This window comes from Podarcis bocagei (genome assembly GCF_964188305.1).
Source record: "Podarcis bocagei genome assembly, chromosome: 5".
In the NCBI taxonomy this organism is placed as follows: domain Eukaryota; kingdom Metazoa; phylum Chordata; class Lepidosauria; order Squamata; family Lacertidae; genus Podarcis; species Podarcis bocagei.
The window spans coordinates 19,251,969-19,278,868 of NC_138129.1; the positions used below are offsets into that span (position 1 = coordinate 19,251,969).

Genomic DNA, 26,900 nt, shown 5'->3' on the forward strand with positions numbered 1-26,900 from the left:
GTCGAATGTTTTGGCTCCCGAACGCTGCAAACCCGGAAGTGAGTGTTCCCGTTTGCGAATGTTCTTTGGAACCCAAACGTCCTCCGCAGCTTCCATTGCTTCAGATTGCCTGCAGGAGCTTCCTGCAGCCAATCGGAAGCCACGCCTTGGTTTCCAAACGTTTTGGAAATCGAACGGACTTCTGGAACGGATTCCGTTCGACTTCCGAGGTACCACTGAACATCCCCTTGGTATGAGTACCAATGGTACTTTCCAGCTTTGCTAGTTGGGGAAGTAGCAAATTTACTGTAGTGCTACACTGAACCAGGTGTAGAAAATCTGTGGCCCTCCAGTTATTGCTGGGCTCAAACTCACAGCAGCCACAGTCAGCATGGTTAGTAGCAAGGGATGATAGGAGTTGCCACAGGTTAGCTGCTCCTGCTCTAAACCATTGAAAACCTTACTGACCTCCCAGCATAGGAGATTTCAGGAAGCAGGAAACTGAAAGTGGGCAGAGAACTGAATTGTGAACCATTACCACTCTGTGCTTTTCTGATTTGAGGGATGCTAAGGCATGGCACCTCAATAAGGCTACTGCAACCTGAAACTGTCCAAGAGTAAAATTGCACTATTCCAAGTTGGAGTTAACTCTTTATGAGGATTCAGGTAGGTAGCCGTGTTGGTCTGACGCAGTCGAAATATATATAAAAAATAATAAAATTGTCCAGTAGCACCTTACGTAAAGGTAAAGGGACCCCTGAAGGGACTCCAGTTGTGACCGACTCTGGGGTTGCGGCGCTCATCTTGCTTTATTGGCCAAGGAAGCCAACATACAGCTTCCGGGTCATGTGGCCAGCATAACTAAGCCACTTCTGGCAAACCAGAGCAGCGCACGGAAATGCCGTTTACCTTCCAGCCGGAGTGGTACCTATTTATCTACTTGCACTTTGATGTGCTTTTGAACTGCTAGGTTGGGAGGAGCTGGGACCGAGCAATGGGAGCTCACCCCGTCGTGGGGATTCGAACCACCGGCCTTCTGATCGGTAAGTCCTGGGCTCTGTGGTTTAACCCACAGTGCCACCCGTGTCCCTTAGAGACCCAACTAAGTTTGTTCTTGGTATAAGCTTTCGTGTGCATGCACACTTCTTCAGATACACTGAAACAGAAGTCACCAGACCCGTATACATAGTGGGAGGGTGGGTTGGGGTTTTTCTCAGGAGGGTAGTAGGAGATGGGCGATTGACTCAATGGGTATGGTAAATGCGGAAAAACACAATCAATCTTCTAAGGCCTAATGAACACAGCAACTTATCCCCAGTAGGTCTTGCCCTATGTTATCTTGCCACCTTAAGTCACTTTTCCCAAGCAATTGGGAGACTGCCCCTGTGTGTAGCCTGTGTGTAACACTTGTGGCGCTCCACCAGCTAAACTCATATCTGCCTCCTGGCCTCTCTCCTTGCCTGCTTCAGCTTCTGCCTCTTATTCTGGACTTCTCTGTCACAGACTCTCTCACCCACCCCACCCCTGCTCACTAAACCCTGTTACCTCTTCAGCTTCTGATACCTCCTTTCCCCAGACTTCCCCCTCTGACCACTCACCATCGTCCCAACACCATTCCCCAGGCTCTGAGACTTCTTCCCTTGGTGGTTCCCCATCTGGTTCCTCCCACTGTTCCTCTGTGTCTGACCAGTCCATGACACCAACCCAGGAAACTCTTAGGCTGCCCCTAACTTTGGAATAAAAGAGTTGTAGAATTGTAGATGACTCAAAACAGGTCATCTAGTCTAAACTCCTGCAATTCTTCTGGGGAGGGGGAATCTTAGCATTGATAGGGTGGCAGACCCTTTGTTGGTTATGGGGCCCTAGCAAACACCCAACTTGGTCACCACCGGAATCTAGCCCTGTTTTTACACCTTTGTTTTAGCAAAGGTACACCTGCATTTACTGAAGGCATGAGGTGGGGAGGAATAGGGCCCTGGGAGGCTGAGCCAGCAGGCATGAGTCTGACAGACATATGTTATTTCTTTACAGCACCAAAGTGGAAATAAAAATGTTACACTTTAGCCAAACTCTGGAGAAAACGTCTACTCTGTGTCTTAGCAAACCCCCCTCATTTTTACTATTTACGAACCGATCCTCCCAAACCCTTCTAGGCTATACACGTAACATATATTTTGAAGCGCACGGAACACACAGATGCATCAGTAGAAAGATGCCAAATGGCCCCTCTGCAAAAGCTATGTGGCAGCCCGAGCGGTATTGTAGTTTCCATTTGCAAGTGCTGATGGATTTATGAAGGGCTTCATTAAATGTATGTTTAAAGGATATCCGCTATCGCCCACTTGTCTAAGCAGGCGAGAGAAGAGTGGGGGGAAATCAAAGCCATCCCAGCAGATCAGAGATACAGGTGTTAACAGCTTATTATAGCCTGGTAGTGATTAACTGGGCAATTAATCGCAGTGGCCTTGTCGGTGCTCAGACACAGAGTAGATTTAGGGCAAATATACTGTTGCCGTACCGCTAATAATTTCAGTTTTGACATCCAAGATCACGATTGTTTCAGCTGCAGAAGCACTTCTGTTTTGAGATGTTTTTATTTTAGTGATTATTATTTTTTTGTCCATTAAACCACAAGAAGAGCACTCCCTTGCCTCTCTTCACAGCTGTTCTTTTATTGTCTCTCCTTAGAAAGTGAATATAATGGGTTGAGGGCATTTATGAAGGAGATGGAACTTGGATGAAGCCAGCCCCTTGAGACCCTCACCAGTGACTGGGATCTGAATGCACTTCATGGAACAGTCTTCTAAAGGAGGCTAAAGGCCTCTTAAGCATTCAAGCTCCCATGTTGCTAGGAACAGAGGAAGCTGCCTTGTACTGAGCCACAGAATCACAGAATTGTAGAGCTGGAATGGCCATCTAGTCCAACCCCCTGCAATGCAGGAATCTCAGCTAAAGCATCCATGGCAGGTGGCCATTCAATCACTGCTTTAAAACTTCCAATGAAGAAAAGTCCACCACCTTCCAAGGGAGTCTATCCCACTGTCAAACAGCTCTTACTGTCTGAAAGATCTTCCTGATGTTTAGTTGGACTTCCCTTTATTATAACCTGAAGACATCAGTTCGGGTCCTACCCTCTGGAACAGTCAGATCTATCCTAGTGTTGACATTGGCTGGTAGTGACTCTCCAAGGTTTCATGTACGGCTCTCCCAGCCCTACCTGAAGATGCCAGGGGCTGAATATGGGACCTTTTGCATACAAAGCAGATGTTCTAACCACTGAGCTATGTTCCTTCTCCTGCTGCAGGTGATGGGTAATGTCTTCTACTGTTCTCCCATGTAGGTAGCTCCCTGCATGTAGTAATCTAACACAGCAGGGAAATATGCTTCATATTTCTACTTTACTTTAGGTAGGGTGGTGGTTCCATTGTGCATAGGAGAGCATTAAAATAATGATGCCTCATTCTGAGCAATGAACAGATTGGTTCTAATGTGATGACTGCTGCCCTGAGCTCCTTTGGAAGGAAGTGTGCAAACCTGGCCACTTGGCCCAGTCTTCTGTGTATGTAGGTCAGGGGTCAGCAAACTTTTCCAGCAGGGGGCCAGCCCACTGTCCCTCAGACCTTGTGGGGGAGCCGAACTATATTTGGGGGGGGGAAGGGAAATGAACAACGCCCCACAAATACAGTAACCCAGACATGCATTTTAAAGAAAAGGACACATTCTACTCATGTAAAAACACCAGACAAGCCCCATAAATAACCCAGAGATGCATTTTAAATAAAAGGACACATTCTACTCATTTAAAAACACACTGATTCCCAGACCATCTGCGGGCTGGATTTAGAAGGGGATTGGGCCGGATCTGGCCCCCGGGCCTTAGTTTGCCTACCCATTATTTAGGTAATCTGGACAGTGTTGAAATGCCCTGACACTTGTAGCCACATGTAAGAGCTACTTTCTCTTACCGTCTGCCCTCCTCACAACCACTAGTTCTCTTCCAGAGAATTTTTCCCAGAGAATTGGATACAAAATGGTTACTTTAAGACAAGTGATACCTTCCTTTCCTTGGGACTAATCTCTTATCACCCCTGTGTGCAGACAGTGAAGCTAAATTACAGCTTTTATAGAATTCATTCGGCTTGGACCCTGCTCTGCAGCGTACTTGCCGCAGTGATTAATGCGGTCTGCCCTAAGTCCTGTTGCCTTGAGTTTTTCCAGATATGTCGTCCTGGTGAGATAAATATGCATTTAACAGATGACATGAAGAAGTGGGAAGAGCAGTGGGCAAGGATAATCAAATTCCTCAATGGGATCAAGCAGCTTTGGGATGCACCTGTTTTTATGGGGAAAGGAGGATGGGACAGCAGAGTCAAAGAGAGGCCAAGAATTCCCCAAAGACAACCATCCAGTTCCTGGAGTCAATTAGGGTAATCCAGCTGCCGATAGGCAAACTGTGACACACGACCACATTTAGCACTGAGATCAAAGGACAATGGCATGGTGACAGCTTCTCAGCCCAGTTGGTGCAATCAAAGAGAAGAAACTCTATACTTGAGGGCTATGGACTTGCCTACTTAGTCGGTTTAAATCACACTGAAGTCAGTTGGATTTAGCTGTTTAGCTATATTGTCTTGCATCATTCCTCCAAGAGCATACAAAGCCCTCTTACTCCACAACTGTATACAGTAACTTTGAAAACTTTGTGCAAAAATCAGAAAGAATGCTCAATAAACAGGCTAGTGCTCACATATCAAGGTAAAGGTAAAGGGACCCCTGACAATTAAGTCCAGTTGCAAACAACTCCGGGGTTGCAGCGCTCATCTCGCTTTACAGGCCGAGGGAGCCAGCGTTTGTCCGCTTCCGCAGACAGTTTTTCTGGGTCATGTGGCCAGCATGACTAAGCTGCTTCAGGCAAAACCAGAGCAGCGCAAGGAAACACCATTTACCTTCCCACCAAAGTGGTACCTATTTATCTACTTGTACTTAATGCTTTCAAAATGCTAGGTTGGCAGGAACGGGGACTGAACAACAGGAGCTCACCCCGTCACAGGGATTTGAACTGCCGACCTTTCAATCGGCAATCCCAAGCGGCACAGTGGTTTAACCCACAGCGCCACCCGCGTCCCTTTTTTCACATATCAAATACAACTGCCCATACATACCCGTTGTCAGGAGTCAGCACGCCCCAGCAGGGACCCGCTGCCAATTCCTGGCCATGGCTGCTCCTTCTGTCATTGCCTGTTTACTTGTTCTCATGCAGGAAGTAAGCAGGGGTCAAATTAAGAAGAAGCAGCTGCAGACTCCTATTGCTTTGCACTCTGCTTTCTCTGAGCATCTTGCGGAAGGAGCAGTGGTGATGCAACAGCAAGGCTAGCTAGCTTGCAGCCCTCTGGATGCTGTTGGACTACATCTCCCCTGATCAAAGATGATGGGGGTTGTAGTCCAAAAACATCCCTTTCCTCCACTCTTTCCAGGCACAGTCTGTGCTTTGAAGCTCTTGTGTCAGAGCACCTTTTTTCTCCTCCGCCCCAAACTTCCTGTTCAAAAGCCCATTGGAGCAAACAACAACCCATGGAAAACTTGAATCGATGTTTGCTCTGATTGAGCACTAAAGAGTGGTTTTGTTGGGGGAGGTGTTCCAGTGCAACAACAACATTTTGACAAGGAGCTTTGAAGTGTGGACCTGTGCCTACAAAGAGTGGAGCAAAAAGTAAGTGAGATTGGCCAGGAGCAACAAGCACCTATGGGGCTGGCCCTATCACTAGACAGAGTGAGGCAATGGCCTCAAATACTGGGTGCCAGCACTCGGCCATTAACCTTGAGGTTCCTGGTTTTCCCCTTCTCTTGGGGATCAGGGCTGTGGTTTGTAAAACAGAATGCCTCAGGCACCTACTGCCCTCCAGTAGGATGCCACCCCAGGGCCCTGGTTGAAGAAAGAGTCACCTGCCAATCCAAGCCAGCTCCCTATACCTGGCACAGACGCCTGGCTAGCGTGGCAGCCAGCCAAATATCCTGGCACCAGGAAGTGTGTGTGGAGGGGGGGGGGGAGAGTGACTTTGCTGCGGGGATGGTTCGACGTCCAGCCTGGACAGCAACTTTCTCCAAGGCCGCGGCTGCTCGGAAGCGCAGCTTGGCGGAGAAGCGCAGCACCTTTACCTGGAGAGATGGTGGAAGGCGCGAAGAAGAGACCCTGCGGCGCGGGGTGCGTTGAGCCGGGGGACGGGTGGGGAGGCAGCGTTGCCTAGTGGCGGGGGCGACCGCCGCCCAATGGGTGGGTCGGGGAGGGGGAGATGCGGGGGAGGGGGCGGCGTGAGCGTCCACGTTACCTGCGCGTCGCCGCCCAGCCCCCAGCCCGCCCGGTCGTCCTCGGCAGCGCCGCCGCTGCCATCAGAGCGCGGAGAGGCTGGGCCGCGCCTGGCGAGGCTGCTGGTGGGAAGGCGAGATCCTCCCCGCCGCCGCGGCCATCATGACCGACAACATCCCCTTGCAGCCGGTCCGGCAGAAGAAGCGGATGGACAGCAAGCACCGCGGCGGGTAAGGCAGCGCCGGGCCCGGCTCCCCTCGCTCCCCTTCCCCCGCGCGCGCCTCCGACGGGCCTCGCCTGCGCCGCAGCCAGCGCGCCTTCCTGGGTTCTCCTGCCCGGCTTGGATGGACGCCGGGGCGGCCTCCTTTTTCTCGCTGTCTCTTCGCTCCGTGGCTCTCTCGGCGAGGCCGGCTGCTGCGCCCTGGCCCTGCCTTCGTCGCTCGGGCTCGCCTCTTCCCAACGATCCGGGGCGGCGGGCATTCCCACGGCCGGGTGTAAACGCTTTTCTTTTCTCTGCCGGTCTGTCTCCAAGCCGCGCGGTGGATCTCCCTTTCCCCGATCCGGACTCCCCCCCCCCCCCACCGCCCTACCACCACCGTCTCCGGTTGCATTCGCCATGTGGGTTTGCTTTCCCAGATCGGCGTTTATTTCAAAGGCGCTTCAGTCGCCAAACCCGAGAGATTGCCTTGGAGGCGGGCAGCGCTCTCCACGGGCATCTGCGCGCGTCCGGGACGCGCTGGGTGGGTTGCATTGCGCTCCCCCACCCTCTCCTTCTCCTCGGGAGATAAAGAAACCCGCCGATGCCCTTCGGGGGACTGGGTGGATCCTTTCCCTATAAGCTGGGACTCTGAGGGGAGAGGTCGACCTCTGGAAGGGGCTGTTTTGTTGGCGGGGGTCTCGCCCAGGCAGCCGAAGCTGACAGGTTGCTCCTGACGCCATTGCAAGGTGGCACGCCCAGGCGGAGGCTGCCATTCCAGCCCACGGATCCTGGTCGAGGGAAGGAAGGCGGAAAGAGAGCGAGGCGGGCGGGCGCTGCTCCTGCCGGCATTCTTTTGCTCTGTGCACAGGCCTGGATAGAAACCAGGACAAGAGGAGAGCCAGGGCAGCCGCAGTCCCTTCTTTATCCTACCTTTTCTTGTCTCATCCAGGTGCCAGGAATTTTACTTTTTGAAATATGGCAACCCTACTAGTGGAGAGATGCAAAGGGACATCTCCTTAGCGGATGCGCTGTGTTACAATCGGCTGTTCGTTCATTCCTTTATTTTAGTATTGTACTGTAAAAGCATCTATGTGCCCCCTTGTTTTGCTAAGTACTGTAAAGGAATGAGTTGCCTCAATGTGGTTGCACTACAACTCCCATCATCCCTGAACATGATGGCTATGCCATCTGGGACTGATGGGAATTGTAGTCCAACAGCATTAGGGGGGGACACACACGCAAGGTTGGGAAAAGTGGTTTTAGATCATAGCCTTACAACTACCGCTTCTTCTTTTTTTAATTTGGGTATCTCGCTCCTTTACTTAGGGAAAGAGCAGGTATGTAAATCCCTTTAGTAAAATAAATGAGAGATTGATCTAAAAGACATGGCATGCGAGGAAAAAGAGTTGGGGAGGGAGGAGGGGGAAAGCAGCTCAGGTACCACTTCTTAATTTTATAATTCATATAGCATGATTATACAGCTCTGTCTCCTGTGTAGGTCCTGGCTGACTAGGAGAGCAACCTCTCATCAGAAAAAAACTCTCCTTTTCCAAGATTAGACCCAGCGAGGAGTGGCAGGCAAGGGAGTGGCAGGCAAGTGGCAGGCACCAGCACTGTTGCTGTCGCTGTCGCTTACCCAGGCAGTGCAGAAGCAGGGTGGCAGTCAGTGGTGTAGCGTGGGTTGTCAGCACCCGGGGCAAGGCAAGTAGTTTGCGCCCCCTAACCCGTGGATTTTAGCAGGGGGCAGAGAGCTGTGAGTGCGAGCGCCCCCCCCCAATGTTGCGCCCGGTGCGGCCGCCCCCCCTGCACCCCCATGCTACGCCACTGGTGGCAGTGAGATGTAGGTGGGAGTACCAATTGACTCTGCCCCTGCTACACCTATGACCCGTCCCTATTTGCTGTAAATAAAGCGATGCTGCATCTGGGAGGCCAAATCCATTTCACCTCTTGCGTCCGGGAGCAGAGGAGGGAGCAATGTCCAGTCCAAGTGGGTGGGGCTGATCCTGCCACAAAGTTATTCCACCAGATAGCTGACTAATGGCCACCAGAATCCTCACAGGAGTGACCCTCCTCCTTTGCCAATATTTCTGGCTTCTAGGAGCTGCTGGATGACACATCCAAACCCTCTTCTTATAACAATTTAAAACAAAGGGAAACATTATGGCTGTTGATCTATGGCATGAATCAAGAGTGCTTTATAAATAATGAATAATTTCAGCAGAAACATGCTCATCATAGAAAAGCTGTTACGTCTGAATAAATCACCCAGAGTGGATTTTTCTGGAATACCATAATCCCTGCAATGGTTAATTTCTGAAAAGTGACCTGCAGGAGATTGTGCCTGTGGAGAAGCCATGTCCTCTCATCTGTAAAGCTTGACCCTAGAGCAGTGTTTCTGAAACTTGGGTCTCCAGCTGATTGGACTGCAACTCCCACCTCCCCTAGCTAGCAGGGACCAGTGGTCAGGAATGATGGGAATAGTAGTCCAAAAACAACTGGAGACCCAAGTTTGGGAAACCCTGCCCATGAGATTTGCTTGGTGCCTTTAAAGTCACCAATGAAGGTAAAGAAGAAGAAGAGTTTGGATTTGATATCCCGCTTTATCACTACCCTAAGGAGTCTCAAAGGGACGCGGGTGGCGCTGTGGTCTAAACCACAGAGCCTGGGACTTGCTGATCATAAGGTCGGCGGTTCAAATCCCCGCGACAGGGTGAGCTTCTGTTGTTCGGTCCCAGCTCCTGCCCACCTAGCAGTTCGAAAGCATGTCAAAGTGCACGTAGATAAATAGGTACCTCTCCAGCGGGAAGGTAAACAACGTTTCCGTGCGCTGCTCTGGCTCACCAGAAGCGGCTTAGTCATGCTGACCACATGACCCGGAAGCTGTCTGTGGACAAACGCCAGCTCCCTTGGCCTATAGAGCGAGATGAGCGCTGCAACCCCAGAGTCGTCTGCGACTGGACCTAATGGTCAGGGGTCCCTTTACCTTTACCTAAGGAGTCTCAAAGCAGCTAACAAACTCCTTTCCCTTCCTCCCCCACAACAAACACTTTGTGAGGTGAGTGAGGCTGAGAGACTTCAGAGAAGTGTGACTAGCCCAAGGTCACCCAGCAGCTGCAGGTGGAGGAGCTGGGAATCGAACCCGGTTCACCAGATTACAAGTCCAGTGCTCTTAACGACTACACCACACTGGCTTAAAGATGAAGCTGAACAGTTCTTTCTTTGCCCTTTCCTCCACCTTCCTCCCTTCCCTTCTGGACTTTGTGCACCTGGAATCCTACTTGAAATAGTCATTGGCCATGCTGTAGTGGAGAGAATGCAGCAGAGGTGGCTTTTGGGGAGCGCAAGTAATTGGGTCGCACTGGGCGCAGAGCCTCGGAGGCCCTGCAGGGGGTGCCTCAACTATGATGTTGAATGGAAGGCAAGAGACTGGGGTGCCAAATTTTGGCATCACACACTGAAATTTGAGACCCCAAGGTCTGCCCTGCATGCAGTGGGGTGCCACTCTGGGACTGTTTTTTTTCCAGGACAGGAGTGATGATGTCATTTGCTTGGGTGTCAGGGCAATTGACAAACCTTCCTTGCTCTAGCGAGGGAATGAGGTGATAAGGAGGCTTTCAAGTGTGTTTGTGACAGATTGCCATTCAGGAAGTCAGAGGATGAGGAAAATGACAGAGAGAATGGACATCCCCTCCTTTCTTTGATGGGCTTTCAACTTTACACTAGCAACAGGGGCACCCTGTGCAAGGCCAAAATCTGGTGCCCCCAGCCCCATGCCTTCCGTTCTGCTCAATCCACTGTGTCATATTTGGAATTCTCGGCAGCGCCCCCTTGCCTTGGTGTTCAGTGTGGCAGAACCCGTCACGCTGCCTCAGATCCTCATCTGCTGTCAATTTAAATCAGGCACCCCCAAACTCAGCCCTCCAGCTGTTTTGGGACTACAACTCCCCTCATCCCTAGCTAACAGGACCAGTGGTCAGGTATGATGGGAATTGTAGTCCCATCTGGAGGACTGGGTTTGGGGATGCCTGATTTAAATGGTAATACTTTATTGCACGATATGCTTGTATTTCTAATTAAAAGCTAAAGGTTGCATTTCAGCTAGTGGAAGACGCTTTATGTTTTATAAGTTGTGTTTTGCACCATGCAGTTGAGTTCAGTGGAGTTTACTTCTAGGTTTGCAGGCACACCAATAAATTGGGCAATCAGAAATGGTTGTGCTGGCAGAACAACCCCCTCATTATGGCACTGAATGCAATCCATGTTCTTTTTCCTAAAGAAATATTAAAGGATACTAGTCGGTTGGTTTCAGAATTGGTTCCTTGTTTGTTGACCTTACTAGATATGTTCAGTAGAATATGTCAGGGAACTGCCATCAGAGGCACGGGAGAAGGAGAGGGTCTCTGATTCTGCAGGAGAAGGTCCCAGCGCTAGGGGGAGACTCAGCTGGGAAGAAGGGGAAGAGAATGAGTGTAACACCAGGGATGCAGGAGAGCAACGGGACAGGGAGGTGCAGGGGCTCCAGGACTCTTCGTTGGAAGTTAGTGAGGGGAGCCCAAGCACCCCGCTGCCCACGCCCACCCTGCGCAGGAGACTCCTGCGCAGTGAGAGGTGGAGACGATTGGGCGTCAAACAACTCTAATGTTGGCAACGCTTTAAGAAACGCCCACAGACAGATTCTACGAGTGACTAAGGGCAGCCACGCTGAGATGGGCTGTGCAGTCCGGAGGATTTAACCAGGCAATCTGATGCTCAAACGGGGCAGGATTACGCACGAGTAACTCCCAACCATTATAGAATACCTCATAATGTGCAATAGGTCTGTACAACTTGTGAGTGACTAAATGCATCTCGCCAGTCCTACACTAAGAATGCAGTCTGCTAGGTCTTTGAGAGTCTCCCCATTCTAGCAGTCTGGGGCAGCATGGATTCTAGCTTGGTGTAGCTCGCAAGGCTGTAAATGAAGAAGAAAGCACTGGTAGTCAGTCTTTATCTCAAAGCCAACATTTGGTCACAGTCTCTCATTTAGAAATTGCACATCCGTTGCAGAATGTGTGCTGCCGTGCTTTCGACATTCGTTTTATGGCTTTTACAAGCTGTTTTCAAGTCAGGCTGCCAGCAGCCTAATGAGGTTCTACAAAGCTTCCAAGAGCGAAGTTTGGGTGCTTCCCAATGTCAGAGGCAGTATCCCTCTGAATGCCAGAAGCTGCGAATCACAAGTGGGGAGAGTGCTGCTGTGCTGGGGTCCCATAAGCATCCAGTTGGCTAATGTGAGAAATAGGTGCTGGGCCAGGTTTGGTCTAATCAAGCAGGACTCTTCTTACAGTCTTAGTCACCTACAGTATATGCACTGTGTTCTAAATCTGTGTTCTTTAGCCTTGGGGCTTCATGTTGCTGGACTACAATTCCCACCATCCATATCTGTCTTAGTCAGCCATCAGGGAGTATGGGTGTTGTAGTCTCAACAACATCTAGGGACTGAAAACTGAAGAACACTGTTCTGAACAGTTAGTACATTAGTTTACATTAGTACACAGTGTACATTAGTTGTTGTTGTTGTTTAGTTGTTTAGTCTTGTCCGACTCTTCATGACCCCATGGACCAGAGCACTCCAGGCACTCCTGTCTTCCACTGCCTCCCGCAGTTTGGTCAAACTCATGCTGGTAGCTTTGAGAACACTGTCCAACCATTTCGTCCTCTGTCATCCCCTTCTCTTTGTGCCCTCCATCTTTCTCAACATCAGGGTCTTTTCCAGGGAGTCTTCTCTTCTCATGAGGAGACCAAAGTATTGGAGCCTCAGCTTCAGGATCTGTCCTTCCAGTGAGCACTCAGGGCTGATTTCCTTCAGAATGGATAGGTTTGATCTTCTTGCAGTCCTTGGGACTCTCAAGAGTTTCCTCCAGCACCATAATTAAAAAGCATCAATTCTTTGGCGATCAGCCTTCTTTATGGTCCAGCTCTCACTTCCATACATCACTACTGGGGGGAAAAAAACTAAGATCATGGCCACTGGGCCCATCACCTCCTGGCAAATAGAAGGGGAAGAAACGGAGGCAGTGAGAGATTTTACTTTATTGGGCTCCATGATCACTGCAGATGGTGACAGCAGTCACAAAATTAAAAGACACCTGCTTCTTGGGAGAAAAGCAATGACAAACCTAGACAGCATCTTAAAAAGCAGAGACATCACCTTGCTAACAAAGGTCCGTATAGTTAAAGCTATGGTTTTCCCAGTAGTGTACATTAGTACACTGTTCTAAACAATTAGACAGAACTGCCTCTCACACTCTAGGGAGGCACACCAAGGGAGGAATCAGAGCTCAGTGGTAGAGGTTATGTTTTACATGCACATTAATCTGTGGGATATCTCCCTGTAAAAAGATTTCCACGGCTAGGTGACACCTTTGGAGGTGGGCTAGTTGACCCAATGGTCCGTCAAAGCATAAGGCAGCTGCATATATTGGGCCCGGCCTGTACAACCTGTGGCCTACCATGCCAAACATAGCACAATGCAATGTTTTGAGGCTATTGATGATTCAAAATGACTACCACCTTATTTGCAGGCAGAGGCCGTGAAAGCCAGCCAACTTCTCTGCTTGCCTTGTTAATCCTCTGCTTTTGCAGCCTCAGACATAGAGTGAACACAGAAGACCTAACATACATGACTGATGGGCTGTGTGTGACTTGGTGGGGTTCACAAGACACACAGGTCTCTTGTTAGGGCCAGGCGACATGTGACTGGATCTTCCAGAGCTTGTTTGTTTAAAGTAGCCAGAACATGTGAATTGGATCAAGGCTACCATGATAGAGATACAAGTTTAACCTTTTCTCCCCCACTTAGTTGTTAATTGGTTTAAAATTTATTTGGAAAACCAATTTTTTTTAGTAAAGGTAAAGGGACCCCTGACCATTAGGTCCAGTCGTGACCAACTCTGGGGTCATGTTGGCATACAGCCGGCGTACAGCTTCTGGGTCATGTGGCCAGCATGACTGAGCCACTTCTGGTGAACCAGAGCAGCGCACGGAAACGCCATTTACCTTCCCGCCGGAGTGGTACCTATTTATCTACTTGCACTTTGACGTGCTTTCGAACTGCTAGGTTGGCAGGAGCAGGGACTGAGCAACGGGAGCTCACCCCATCGCGGGGATTCGAACCGCCAACCTTCTGATAGGCAAGTCCTAGGCTCTGTGGTTTAACCCACAGCGCCACCCATGTCCCTAAGTTTTTTAAGACTGAGATAAAAATAACCTTTCCTCCCCAGACTATTAGCCTGATTTGAATCAACCTTTTCCAAACCTTCTCACCACCACAATTATGATTTGTTGTGTGGGGCGAAGGGATTCACTGGTGCATAATTTAAGTTGGGGAGATAGCTCCCCCACAACCACATATACACACATCACAGTTCATTTGGTCTGAAAATATACATTGAGAGAGCTGTCCATGGATCTCCCGTATAACTGTGGTTTGCCCATTAGACTACTTATTATTGTTATTTTATTTATTAAACAAATTCATATGTATTTATAAATTTCTCCTAATGAACACATATGTGTGCGCAATTTTGCCTGCTGCACACATTTTTGGCATGCAATTTCCTAGCATAATGCATCATTTTGAATTTTATTTTCACCTCCCTGTGGAACACCCTCCCTTCAGATGGAGATAAAGAACTACCGGTACACAACTTTTAGAAAACGTCTGAATGCAGCCCTGTACTGGGATGTTTTAAATGCTTGATATGTTACTATGTTTTTATATATGCTGTAAGCTGCCCAGAGTGGCTGTGGAAACTCAACCAGATAGGTGGGGTGGTATTATTATTATTATTATTATTATTATTATTATTATTATTATTATTGCATTTTTGTAAATGTCCTTTGGTTGGAAAACTGCATCTCAAAACTTGGAAAAGGGCAGGTTTTGAGGGACAGACGTGCTTTCATGCACATACATTGTTTCCAGAAGTGTGAATTAGCCAGCTTTACAAACCAAATTAGCCTCTGTTCCTTTGGCCAGCCCTGGTGGCCAACACCCTGTGGTAATGAAGGGCATTTTGCTAGTTGCATGATAATGGTATAATGGTGAAATGCTAGATGATGAAAATGGTAAAGGGAAATGGCAATGTTTCAAGGCAGTTCTGCTGACACATAAAAGCAACCTCATGGATGTGGAGCAGAGAGGCCAATTAGTACTCCTTGGCTGATCTTGCTTTCTTTGTACAGAATTACACAGTCTCCACTGGAGTTTTGTTGACATCCTTGTATGGTTTGCCTTGTTAGCAGTGCTTGCAGCAATTGCCCTGAGCTAACCCATGCTCCAGAGCTGCTAGTCACAACTAGGGAATCGGTTTGCTTCAATTGGGTCACAGAATTGTTATTTCCTATAACCATCAAGAGCTGTTGATAGCACAGAGCTGTGCTGCCAGTTTAGGGTGTTTTCATTTTGTTTTTTAACCATCCACATTTCTGCTCTTTAGGATTTGTCTGTGCGTGTGTGTGTTGGTTAGTTGAGCTTCAGATCAGCTTCTGAAGTCCAAGTATTTACACTGCTGAAAACAATAGGACTTCTGAGTAGACTTTCATAGGATCGTTCTGTGGGTCAATTGGCTAGATCCATTGCACTGTGGAGAGTGCACTAACTTATGGTCTCTGTGTGTGGTTTGGGAGCTGCACGGCCAGGAAAAAAACAATGCTGTCCAGGGTTGTAAAGACTGCAGAGAGAATAATTGGGTGCACTCTTCCCACCTTAGATCAAATCTATGCTGTCGGGTGCCATAAGAAAGCTGCAGAGATAGCACAGGATAGTACACACCCCGGAAATGATCTCTTTCAGCTTCTGCCTTCTGGAAGAAGGTATAGGGTTATAAAGGCCAGGACTAGCCGCCTGAGAAACAGTTTCTACGCAAATGCAATTCTGGTTCTAAACGCAGCGTAAGGAGTCTCTATAGTATATTGTATTTTAAAATGGGGTTTCAGAGTTTTTAGGGGGGGTTGAATGTTTTATGTAGTTTTTCAATTTCATTGTTCTGTATGGGACAATGACAATAAAGATATCGTATTGTATCATTAACAAGCAAACTTTTTGATCAACTAAAAAGATCAACAGTTGCTTAAAAAAAACAAAAGAAAACAAACTTCACTGAGCAGGTTTGCTCTTTGTAGATTTTTGCAAGAGGTTCAGGATCCCAGCTTGCACCATCAGTCATCAGCATTGTTTGGCAAGCATCAAACATCCCAAATTCCCCCATAGCTTGCCCCTCCTGGAATGTGGCAGCAACATTGCTAGCAGGAAACTATGGAGCAAGTGGCTCCAGCAAGGCAAGGTGGAATAACAAATAAGATAAAGTAAAGCTATCATATTTACTTACTCTTTTTTGAGTTTTATTTATCAACATTCTTATGTTACATCGGTAAACAGTATCATATTACATCACAAAGCTGATTATAATATAATTTTTGGCATGTATACAAAGTTTATATACCTAAAGAAAAGAAACAAGGACAAAAAACTATTCCAAAATCATATATGTACCAACACTTTGGACTTTCTGTCTATCCCGTTGTACTGTATATTTCTTTTTTACAAATGAATGTACTCTTATTATTGTATATTTCTTTACATTTTATCTAATACATTCCTATATCAATATGTACCCTTGGTCTTATTTCTCAACTCGGTCTCTCTCTAACTTTCTATTGGACAGAGGAACCCTGGAAAGGGACAGGGAGTTTCCTGCATTGCAGTCGTACAATCTTAAGCAGGAGACTCCCCCCCCCACCTCTGGGATGCTTTCTTTCGTGGGCAACCTTCTAGTGCACACTTGTGGTGGGTGGGGCCAGGGGCAGGAGGGGGCAGAGCAGTAGACATGACTCTTCCCTTTGCTCAATAGGATACATTCCAGCCAGGCAAAAGCCAGGGGTTTCTTATACCACACCACCTAATCTTGCTTGCTTCTATGCAGGCAAGCTAGGGGCATTGGCATCATTAAAGGGCACATTCCACCCTGGCGAAAGCATGTGGAGAGGGTGTGGAACAGAGCCAATTGTGGGAAGAGTCCAGAGGGCTGGATAGAGACACTCAGAAGGCTGCATCAGTCTCATGCGCCAGGAGTTCCCCACCCCTACTTAAGGGTCTCTAGTCGATGTGGCAGTTATCTGCCTTTGTGGTTTGTGCTGTAGTTAGGAGCACAAGATACTAGCCAGCAAAAATGTAGGCACCTTTATACAGTGGTACCTTGGGTTACAGATTCTTCAGCTTAAAGACACTTCAGGTTACAGACTCCGCTAACCCAGAAATAGTACCTACCTCAGGTTAAGAACAGTTTCAGGTTAAGAACAGACCTCCGGAACAAATTAAGTTCTTAACCTGAGGTACCACTGTATTTGGATCAGTGGGACTTCCCTTTGCTAAATGCAAGAAGCTAACCTGGCAGGATTAAACATGACAGCCTCAGGATAGTCGGAATGTGATCCGCTGTATATTCAGTTTCCAAAATAATTCTGGTGAAGTCATGGCTCAGTTCTCCCGCCAAGAACAGAACGAGTGTTCTGCAGCTTTGCTGTAATGAAGGTTATCCATCTGAATATGAGTTAAGTGATCTTTGGGTGTCGGCACAGCCATTACACCCTACCAGAGTGGCTGCGGAAACCGATCCAGATGGGCAGGGTATAAAGAATTATAAAAAATTATTACGAGAGAGAGAGAGAGAGAGAAATAATATGATGACTATGCTGAAATCAAATGTTGCTTTATAGCAGGAAATGGATGAGTAATTTTGGCCTTTTGCTTTTAAAACAAATTAAAAGTGAAGGTAGGCTGGAACGATTAAAAATGGACGAAGGATCAGCCGGCCACCATTCTGGAAAAATAATGCTCTTTGATTGTAAAATATAAGCTGATGGAGAAGTTGGATGCATGTGTCAGGAACTCATTTAGCTGAATGAGCTCAGATGGTCTGCAGGAAATTTCTCAATATAGTGTTTAACTGAAGGGCTACATAGATGGGCGTCAGCAGGAGTTTCTTCATAAGTACCCCAAATAAATAACTAAACATAGTTAGCGTGCCTATTCATTCTGGTCCATCTCTTGACTGAGTGGTGGTCATACAGTGAGAAGCTTGTATTCCAGGTCTAACCCTGCATTGCTTCTCAATGGGTATTCATCTTCTTATGTATAGATCTGACATCCAGACACTCTCTTTCCACCCACAGCTGAAATCCCGCTTTACTTTCCCTGGCTCCTGTCACCCCCTTCAGCACTTAATTAAGCGCATTGCTGCTACAGTCAACTTTGCACACACCCTGCATTGCCCTAAAAACAAACAAGCCCACATCAACTCACCAGGATAACAATTGCATCTCAGGCTTGTCATACGTCATTCTGACTCATTCTTTCTCCCAGTAAAATGGGCATAATAATAATAATGAGCTACTTTGCATGGTTGATGAACCACAGCCCTGGCCCTACAATATTTGTATAATAATTGTGGACTTTATCTGTATTGGCATAGTATCATTTAATATGTTTTCTGACTCAGGAGGGAGAGATGCTTTCTTTTGGTATGAAATAAGCCTCAGGTTAGAAAGATCATGAACTCCTGTCTTTGCCGCTACCTTTCATTTTTCAGTTGACACACAACTTCCCATTTGCAGCTAAACTAAAATCCTGGATATCTGTGCAGCAGCAGCAATCACTTCCCCAGGGAAGACCAGCAGAAAAGGCTCAAAAACAAACTGGAGATGTTCCTGCTCCAGAGTTCAGAAAATGGGCATTTCACTCTAGCCTTTAATGGGCTTGATCTGCATTCCTACATTTCAACCATTGCTATGACTTCATTCATTGGCTAAAAGCATGGAAAAGTGGTTAGTTTCTCATAAAACAAATTAGGAGATGAATGCGTGTACTTTTGTCTCGCATCTCAGGTTCCCCAAGTGCTAGGAACTTGATTTTTTTTTAAAAAAATAATGAATACTGGGAGTCTTTAGGTTTATGGTTCACGTCATGGGCCACATGGTGCAAAGTGAGACAGTGTGGCAAGAGCAGGATCCTTCAGAGGAGGAGGACCCTGAAAATGGGGAAAGTTCAGATAGTGATGTTGAAGAGGCCATGCTCTGTAAGGGAGGGTGAGTTGGCCAGTTCCTCCTCTGCTTTCTGAGAACAAAGTTCAAAGGGTAGTCATCAAAGAGGCAGCTGGCCAATCAGTGGACATGGCTGAATTGGATGCAGTGGTGATGCACTTCCTGTTTTTTGGTGATATATAAGTGAGCACCCTATAGATCATGGGTAGGCAAACTAAGGTCCAGGGGCCGGATTAGGCCCAATTGCCTTCTAAATCCGGCCCGCAGATGGTCCAGGAATCAGCATGTTTTTACATGAGTAGAATGTGTCCTTTTACAGTCATACCTTGGGTTGAAGTCGCTTCAGGTTAAGCCTTTTCGGGTTGCGCTCCGCGGTGACCCAGAAGTAGCAGAGTGTGTTACTTCTGGGTTTCACCGCTCACACATGCGCAGACGCTCAAAATGACGTCACACGCATGCGTGGAAGTGGCGAATCGTGACCTGCGGATGCGCGGACGAGGGTTGCATTTGCTTCAGGATGTGAACGGGGCTCCGGAACGCATCCAGAGGTACCACTGTATTTAAAATGCATCTCTGGGTTATTTGTGGGGTCTGCCTGGTGTTTCTACAGGAGTAGAATGTGTGCTTTTCTTTAAAATGCATCTCTGGGTTATTTGTAGGGCATAGGAATTCGTTCATTTGTTTTTGTCAAGATATAGTCCGACCCCCTCAAAGTCTGAGGGACAGTGGACCGACCCTCTGCTGAAAACGTTTGCTGACCCCTGCTATAGATTGTACCCAGAAAATATCAATCCCCCCCTTTAAGACAATATTTATATGACCAGCTAAAGAGAAAATTTGGTTCCCCACTAATTTTTCACTCAGCACACGAAAATAAACTGTAGAAAAGTAAGCAACGAAAATTATTGCCTCAAGGAAGAGAAAATCAGCCAAGCCTAAACATATTTATAGAAGTGTAATTTCCCCTCCCATGAAGCATTATTAAAGCTTGATTTCATAACTGTTGAGTGTGTCTAAATCTATGAATGCTTTTGGCTGTAATTCTCCAGGGCAGATCTTGTCAGCTACATTTGCTCATTTTGTTGGGGATTGTTAAAGAAACCCTTCTGCTGCCTGGGTAGACGAAGGCCTTGTCAAAGGAGAGGATATTTCCATACCCTCCAACACGTCCCAGTGGAAAACCTGGACGTCCATCTTTCAGGACCTTGATCTCGTGCACTTTGCACAAAATGGAATGTCAGGACAGTTGAGAGGTATGTAATTCAGTTGGCAGATTGCCATAAACCCAAACTTTTAAACTAGAGATTACAATGGGCAGGGAATGTTTTTGAGACCAAGGGCCACATTGCCTCATGGACAGGTGCCTGAGCGCCGCATGCCAGTGGTGGGTGGAGCCAGAGAGTTCCAGTGGCCAGAGAGGGAGAAGCTTGGAAAGCCGTATACAGCCCCTGGGCTTGAGGTTGCCCACCCCTAAATAATAACTAGGGATTGGGAATTAATTGGTGTGACAGGTGGCAGTGTCAACCTAGGCCTCAGATCCAATGCATGAAAAACTTCAGCCACTTTCTCCTATGAAGCCTTGCACAAAGGGTGAGTTAGAGATGACCCTCTTCATGTGTACTGAAAGAATCTGGGAAGAACTGGTGAGGCTAGACCCATCCCTGTTCCATGCACCCTATAACCACAAATTCATCACCATCACCATAATACCTGCATGCTTGCTCATTTATCTGCCCTAAATTGTATTGTTTGTTCTGCCACCTGATTCTGCTGCATGTTTTCAGCAGCTCTCATTTATTTGCAAGGCTAAAGCAGGGGTAATTATACACACATGCACACACACACACACACACACACACACACACACACACAGAGAGAGAGAGAGAGAGAGAGAGAGAGAGAGAGAGAGAGAGAGAGAGAGAGTGTTCTGTGGCTGTTCATCCTGAGGAGGAAGGATAAAAGAGCCTTTTGTCCATTTCTTGCTTTGCATTGGCCAGCATGCAGGCAGAAGCAGTATTGCTGGTTCTTCATCATGCTATAATCAAATTGTTACAGTATCCCTGTTAGAGGTTTCAGTTCCAAATACCTACTCTTAACAACATTTGTGTTTAAAATGGGGGGGGGGGCCTACTGCATTTCATGCATACTACTCTTCATAACTGAATGACCCGTATGAAAGCATAGATTCATTCTCAGTGGGCCTTCTAGTGAATATTTATGTCTACCTAAGCCAATATCCATCTAAAAAATATTAAATATCCTTGCAATAAATTCCAGCATTTATTTACTGAGATGGTTGGACGTATTGTATCCACAGGAGTAAACTGTGTCTTAATAGTTGCTATTATGCATTCCTGAAAGGTGTGGTTTGCCTTTCAACTTTAGTTTCTTCTTGGAAGGTAAAAGGCAACAGAATACAGCCTCACAGCAGGAAAACGAGTTTTACACCCAGAGGCTGTAAAAGTGGGATTTACTTCTGAGTAAACAAGTTTAGGATTACATGCCACACCTGAGTTGTAGCCAGCCTTAAGTTTAGCTCAGGGCCTATTGAAACTGTTGAAACCTAACTTAGGTATGTAATTGGTTTTCTCTGAATATACCTTAGTTGAATCCAAATGGATTCAACTAAGCAATGACCAATGGATCCAAACTACAAGAAAGAAGATTCCACCTAAACATTAGGAAGAACTTCCTGACAGTAAGAGCTGTTCGACAGTAGAATTTGCTGCCAAGGAGTGTGGTGGAGTCTCCTTCTTTGGAGGTCTACAACCATATGCCAGGAGTGCTCTGATGGTGTTTCCTGCTTGGCAGGGGGTTGGACTCGATGGCCCTTGTGGTCTCTTCCAACTCTATGATTCTATGAATAATAGCCCCTATTTCCTTGAAAGCAAGTCCTATTGATTTCAGTGGGATTTATTTCCAAGTAAGCGTGAGTAGTTCGAAAGCACGTCAAAGTGCAAGTAGATAAATACCTGGCATGAAGGTAAACAGCATTTCCGTGCACTGCTCTGGTTCGCCAGAAGCGGCTTAGTCATGCTGGCCACATGACCCGGAAGCTGTACGCCGGCTCCCTCAGCCAATAAAGCGAGATGAGCACTGCAACCCCAGAGTCGGCCACGACTGGACCTAATGGTCAGGGGTCCCTTTACCTTTAAGCGTGTGTAGGACTGTTGACCTAGGGTCAGCGCACACGGAGGTGGCCAGATGAAAGGAGGATGGGGCTCTTGTGTCTTTTAGTTGCGAAGAAGTGGGAATGTGAGTAGGTGTGCCTTCGTCATGCAAGCTATACTTACTGAAATCCCTTCTACACAATTCTTACAGATGTAAAAGCCCTGTCCTGCTTTGCATCAGAGTACCTTATCCCACACATTCCATTTGGGAGACCTGTCTCTATGTGCTGCTGCTTGATAATGTGCAAAAATCACCACTGACATATCTTAGACATGTTTAGAACACCAACAAGCCTTTGAAACAGGAACTTATTTTTACAAACTGATATTTACCGATGTTTTCACTTGTGCATTTATCAACATTATTGCAATGCTGTGTTTTTTAGGCTGTATGCCACCTTGCGGTATTTCTCTGAAAGTGTGTTCTATGACTATTTAAACAAATAACACTGTAGCGTGGCTACAACAAATGCTTGTACGACGCAGGTACACACATCGGGGCTTCTCAGTGACTGCACCTGGAGGCAACTTGATTTTCCGGCCTGTGAAAAATGTGTCCAAAATAGCTATGACAAACTCTTCCTTAATTCTAGGGAAGTCACCTGTTGCAGCAGCAAGAATGAAGGGTCTTGTAATATTTATTGTGGCACAAGGCTTTTGTATAATACATGTACAGTGGCACCTCGGGTTAAGTACTTAATTCGTTCCGGAGGTCCGTTCTTAACCTGAAACGGTTCTTAACCTGAAGCACCACTTTAGCTAATGGGGCCTCCTGCTGCCGCCGCGCCGCCGGAGCCCAATTTCTGTTCTCATCCTGAAGCAAAGTTCTTAACCTGAAGCACTATTTCAGGGTTAGTGGAGTTGTAACCTGAAGCGTATGTAACTCGAGGTACCACTGTACTTGCAAACCTGTATAACAGTTACAGAAAGTGAAATAGTTATCAGTAGTGTACACGGGGGCGGGGCGGGGGGGAGCCATTACATGTCTGTCATAGCATCAGGTCTAACATTTCTGTGGAGAGCCCAAATCATAACTGGGTAGCCATTTAGAACAGCAATACTACTACCCCCCCCCTATTGTGTGCTAATTTAACTCTCTTGGTGTGGGAAATGAATCCCTAGTTCTGATTGTGCAAATTGATTAGAATCATATTTGCCCATAAGGTCTAATATAGCAATTTCACTCTGGAATCCTGCATTTGAAGTCTTCTTGTTGGTTATATGGTGGCTTTGAGGTCAGCAGCAGCGAGCAGAGCATCCTTGGAGTCTGAAATGTTCCCTTGTTGCATCCTGAGTGTTGCCAGCTTCTAGGTCAACCTTCGCCCATGCCCTTCTCCTGTTTGCGCACAGTACAAACAGGGCACTCTCTTGGCAAGGGAATAACACAGTGCAAACCTGACAATTGAATGTTAAATGAATGGGAGGGTCACAGGAGCCATTTCCAATTTTTAATGCTAACTAAAGTACATCTATTATAGAATGAGTGCAGCAACATGGTTTGCCTTCAGGCATTATGATGATGGAAATGAAAATTATTGTAAATATTATATGTAATAAGCCAATTAACCCAGAAAAAAATAAGCAATTCCAGTATCAATGTAAATAATGAGGCCTGAATTCTGTTGGCAACTGAATGCCAGTGCAGACATTAATTCTTCAGCTAGCATTATTACATGTATCTCTTGTTTAAAAAAGAAAAAAGAAAAGAAAACCAGTTGGGCAGGAAGTACCTACTGGTGTGTAATTGTGCGTTCATAATTCTTTCTTCATGCATTATACGATTATGACATTTGTGGTTAGCTGGAACTGCTGGATATTGCAGAGTGGAGGCCTTTTGGAAGAAGACCTTCCGATTTTCCAATTTTGTGGTTTGGTGGAGCAATGTCGTCGGTCTGCTTCTCTCTCCCCGTCTCCCCAGCACTCTCACTCTCTCACACATGCACACTTTAGCCTCCCCCTCCCATCTTAGCTGCATTGGGATCTTGGGATCACCGGGAACGTAGGCTTTAATCTGTGCTCACCCAATGATTCTGATGCAGTGCTCCCGAAATTGCATGGAAATATACTGTAGTTCTTTTCCCAATTGATGACTGATCAGCTGGGCAACAAGAAAAAGTGGGCAGGGCTCCCCGGAGCTTGGTGGCTACACTGAAAGCTGGCAAGGTGTGGGTAGTGTAGATGTGTTCTACAGCAATGTTCTTTCCCCATACAGTAACTTACATTAAGGATAAATAAAAAAAATTCCTTACAGTAGCACCTTAAAGACCAACTAAGTTAGTTCTTGGTATAAGCTTTCGTGTGCATGCACACTTCTTCAGATACATTAAGGACTCAGCTATACAGCTGCAAATGAAACGTTTTCAGTGTGTTGTAAAGTGCAATATACAAATGTGGCACTAGATGGCAACAGTGAGCTATGCCAAATTCAATGTATTTTTCACAACTTCTTTTACAAAAGCATTTTCACAGCATTTTTTATATGCGTGTAGATTCCACCTGTATCTTTTAACATGATTAGAGAGGTTACCTTGCACATCCTAATCATCACTGTTCATTGGGACAAACCCTTCCTTGTTCTCAACATCTCAACCTATCAGTCATAGAGAAAGGCCATTTTAAGCTCAGTGGGAATGATTTGCAATGTACCAGTCAGCACTTGTGGAACTCCCTTCCCTATTGGTCCTCCGGTGCCAGTTGTTGTGCCAGACCTACGCTGCTTTCAGGAGAAGGAAAACTCTGATGGAGAAGGAAAACTCTGACCCGAAACCTCCTCTGCCTACTCTCCTACTCATGAGAAAGGCTTCGGGAGTAAACCCTCAGGAAAAATCTGTATCTGCTGCCTTGCGGGACCTTTTTGGGAGAAGAAAAGGCTATGGAGTAAACCCTCCACATATCTGAAGTGGAGTCCCTAAGATGGTTGGATGGTGCCTTGTACGCCTCCGTCCAACAACTCCTGCAACCAAACTGGTGCTAAACATACACTGGTACCTCGGGTTACAAACGCTTCAGGTTACAGACTCTGCTAACCCAGAAATAGTGCTCCATGTTAAGAACTTTGCTTCAGGATAAGAACAGAAATCGTGCTCCGGGGGCACAGCGGCAGCAGGAGGAGGCCCCATTAGCTAAAGTGGTGCTTCAGGTTAAGAACAGTTTCAGGTTAAGTACGGACCTCTGGAACGAATTAAGTACTTAAGCCGAGATACCACTGTATTGCTCTGCTTTCCTTTGGGCCACATCAGCAAGGCCGAGAGGGGGGTTGCTGGGCAGCACAGAATCTCCATACACACTGCCCACGCTTGTGCCCCATAGAAGTCAGTTCAGTGCTGCTAATGCCACAAAAACAACATAGGAGGCAGCAGTTACCAGTTAGTCTCCACAGACACAGCAGGCACTGTGATTCTCCAGCGGTTGGACTTCACCCTTGGAGGCACACTCTCTCAAGACAGACAGATGCCAACAACAACAATGTTGTGTTCTGTTCTTGAATGCAAAGAAGTGATCCCTAGATCAGAATCTGGCAACCCTGCTCATCCTTGTAAGCTGGGGGTAGGCAATATGGTGCCCTCCATATGTTTTCTCCCACAGTTCCCATCAGCCTTAGCCAGTATGGTTGATGATCAGGGATCATGGGAGTTTCGCTCCAAAGTATCTGGAGGGCACCATCGCATTGAGTAGGAGGTTGGACGAAATGACTTTGGAGAACCATTCTAACTCTATAGTTTCATGATTTTATGATCCAATGAAAACCACAGCTTCTCTTGACATCCCTTGGAGAGATCCTTATTGAGAACCAAAAGCTGAGAGTCAGTACCAAATCTAAATATTAGGATTTTACCTATTGGCTTTCATTAAATATTTCCCACTGAAATATTTAGCCTTAAAAATATTGATCTGGCATGGAAATCGTCTTGTGTTTGTTCTCAGTAGGGTGCCTGAAAAATACCCGCTCATGAAAGTTAATCTTTCCGCTGCCTGTTGAGTATTCTGATTTAAGCAAAGCTAACATTTCCTAACTCATTCCTTCTAACTGGATTTTTCCAGATGTTGCTTTCCTTTTTGGAAGGTGGAATTCTAAAAGCATTTCCTTAGCAGATAAGATTTCTTTTATTCTTATTTGCAGGCACTGAGGTGGAAAGCAAGAAATGTGATACTCTTTTCTTTTCTTTTTTGAAAAATAAGATGAAACTACCTTCCCTATTGTTTGCAATTCCCCAAAGTGTTTCCTGTTCTACCTGTTGAAAGCGCTGAGCTCTTTCTTAAACAGAGCTTAGTTTGCTTCTAATCAGCAAGTTATTTGCTTACCTAAATCAGTGCAACAGACAAGCCTCATTATTCTTGGTAGACTGGTAGATATTTAACCTGTGCGTGTGAGCCATTGCATGTGTTATATTTTCCCAGCTCTCCCCACCCGTGGTCAATGTGTCTCTGACATTAACCAATATTTCAAAATGTCAATGGGGAACAATGCACGAACCTTATTAATCTGATATTGTGGTCAAATAGACCCAGCTAAGACATAGGTGTTGTTTCTAGAATAAGTTAATTTAAGAAAGTTTGAGGAAGGAAAGTTTGCCACCTCTTCCTTTGCCCTACAAGACACCTGCAATCCCAAACGGCATAGAGGCTGCTGGGGTTTGAGCTCCAAATCCAGTTTTGGGAGATTGACCCTCTAATGTTAATTCCAAAGAGTTCTTGGAAACCCATGATCTCATGCACTTTCCCCCCCAGCTCGGCTCCTCCTTGAGGCATGAATTTTAAAAATTCAGAATCTTAATCTGTTGCAACAACACAGTGTAATCAATATGCTGTTAAACACTTAAATGAAAGTTTTCATCATGGATATATTAAAATCTGTCTTCTCCTGAACAGGAAATTCAGGAGTGATCAGGTAGTAGGCTCCAACATTCCTGATACATTAAAGCAAAAAGAAAGAATAAGGGAAAAAAAAGAAACAAAAAAATGCTTGCTGACTGAACAAAATGCAGAGCATGCTTAGTTTTGTATTTTAAATAACACCATGATAACTACAAGAAATAAAATTGTTGGTGTATGCACACCACAACTGTAAATCCACTTCTACTGTTTTGGCTTGGTCACTGTTGTTGTTGTTGTTGTATATGCCGCCCATCCGCCCCAGCCACCCTGGACAGCTTCCAGAAATAAATAAATA

General features: G+C 46.5%; 1 protein-coding gene across 3 annotated transcripts in view; it reads left to right on the forward strand.

The window, feature by feature from the left end:
• The first annotated feature begins 5,724 nt into the window (after positions 1-5,724).
• Positions 5,725-26,900, forward strand: part of ATP9A (ATPase phospholipid transporting 9A (putative)) — a 109,251-nt gene continuing 88,075 nt past the window's right edge. For 2 of the 3 annotated variants that reach the window (XM_081196074.1, XM_081196075.1), the window contains exon 1: positions 6,334-6,513. In XM_081196074.1, the coding sequence (XP_081052200.1) occupies positions 6,446-6,513 (68 nt within the window). In that variant the 5' untranslated portion in view covers positions 6,334-6,445. Of the gene's footprint in view, positions 6,182-6,333; positions 6,514-26,900 lie in introns of those variants that run through there. The other variant, XM_081196076.1, reaches the window with a different exon arrangement.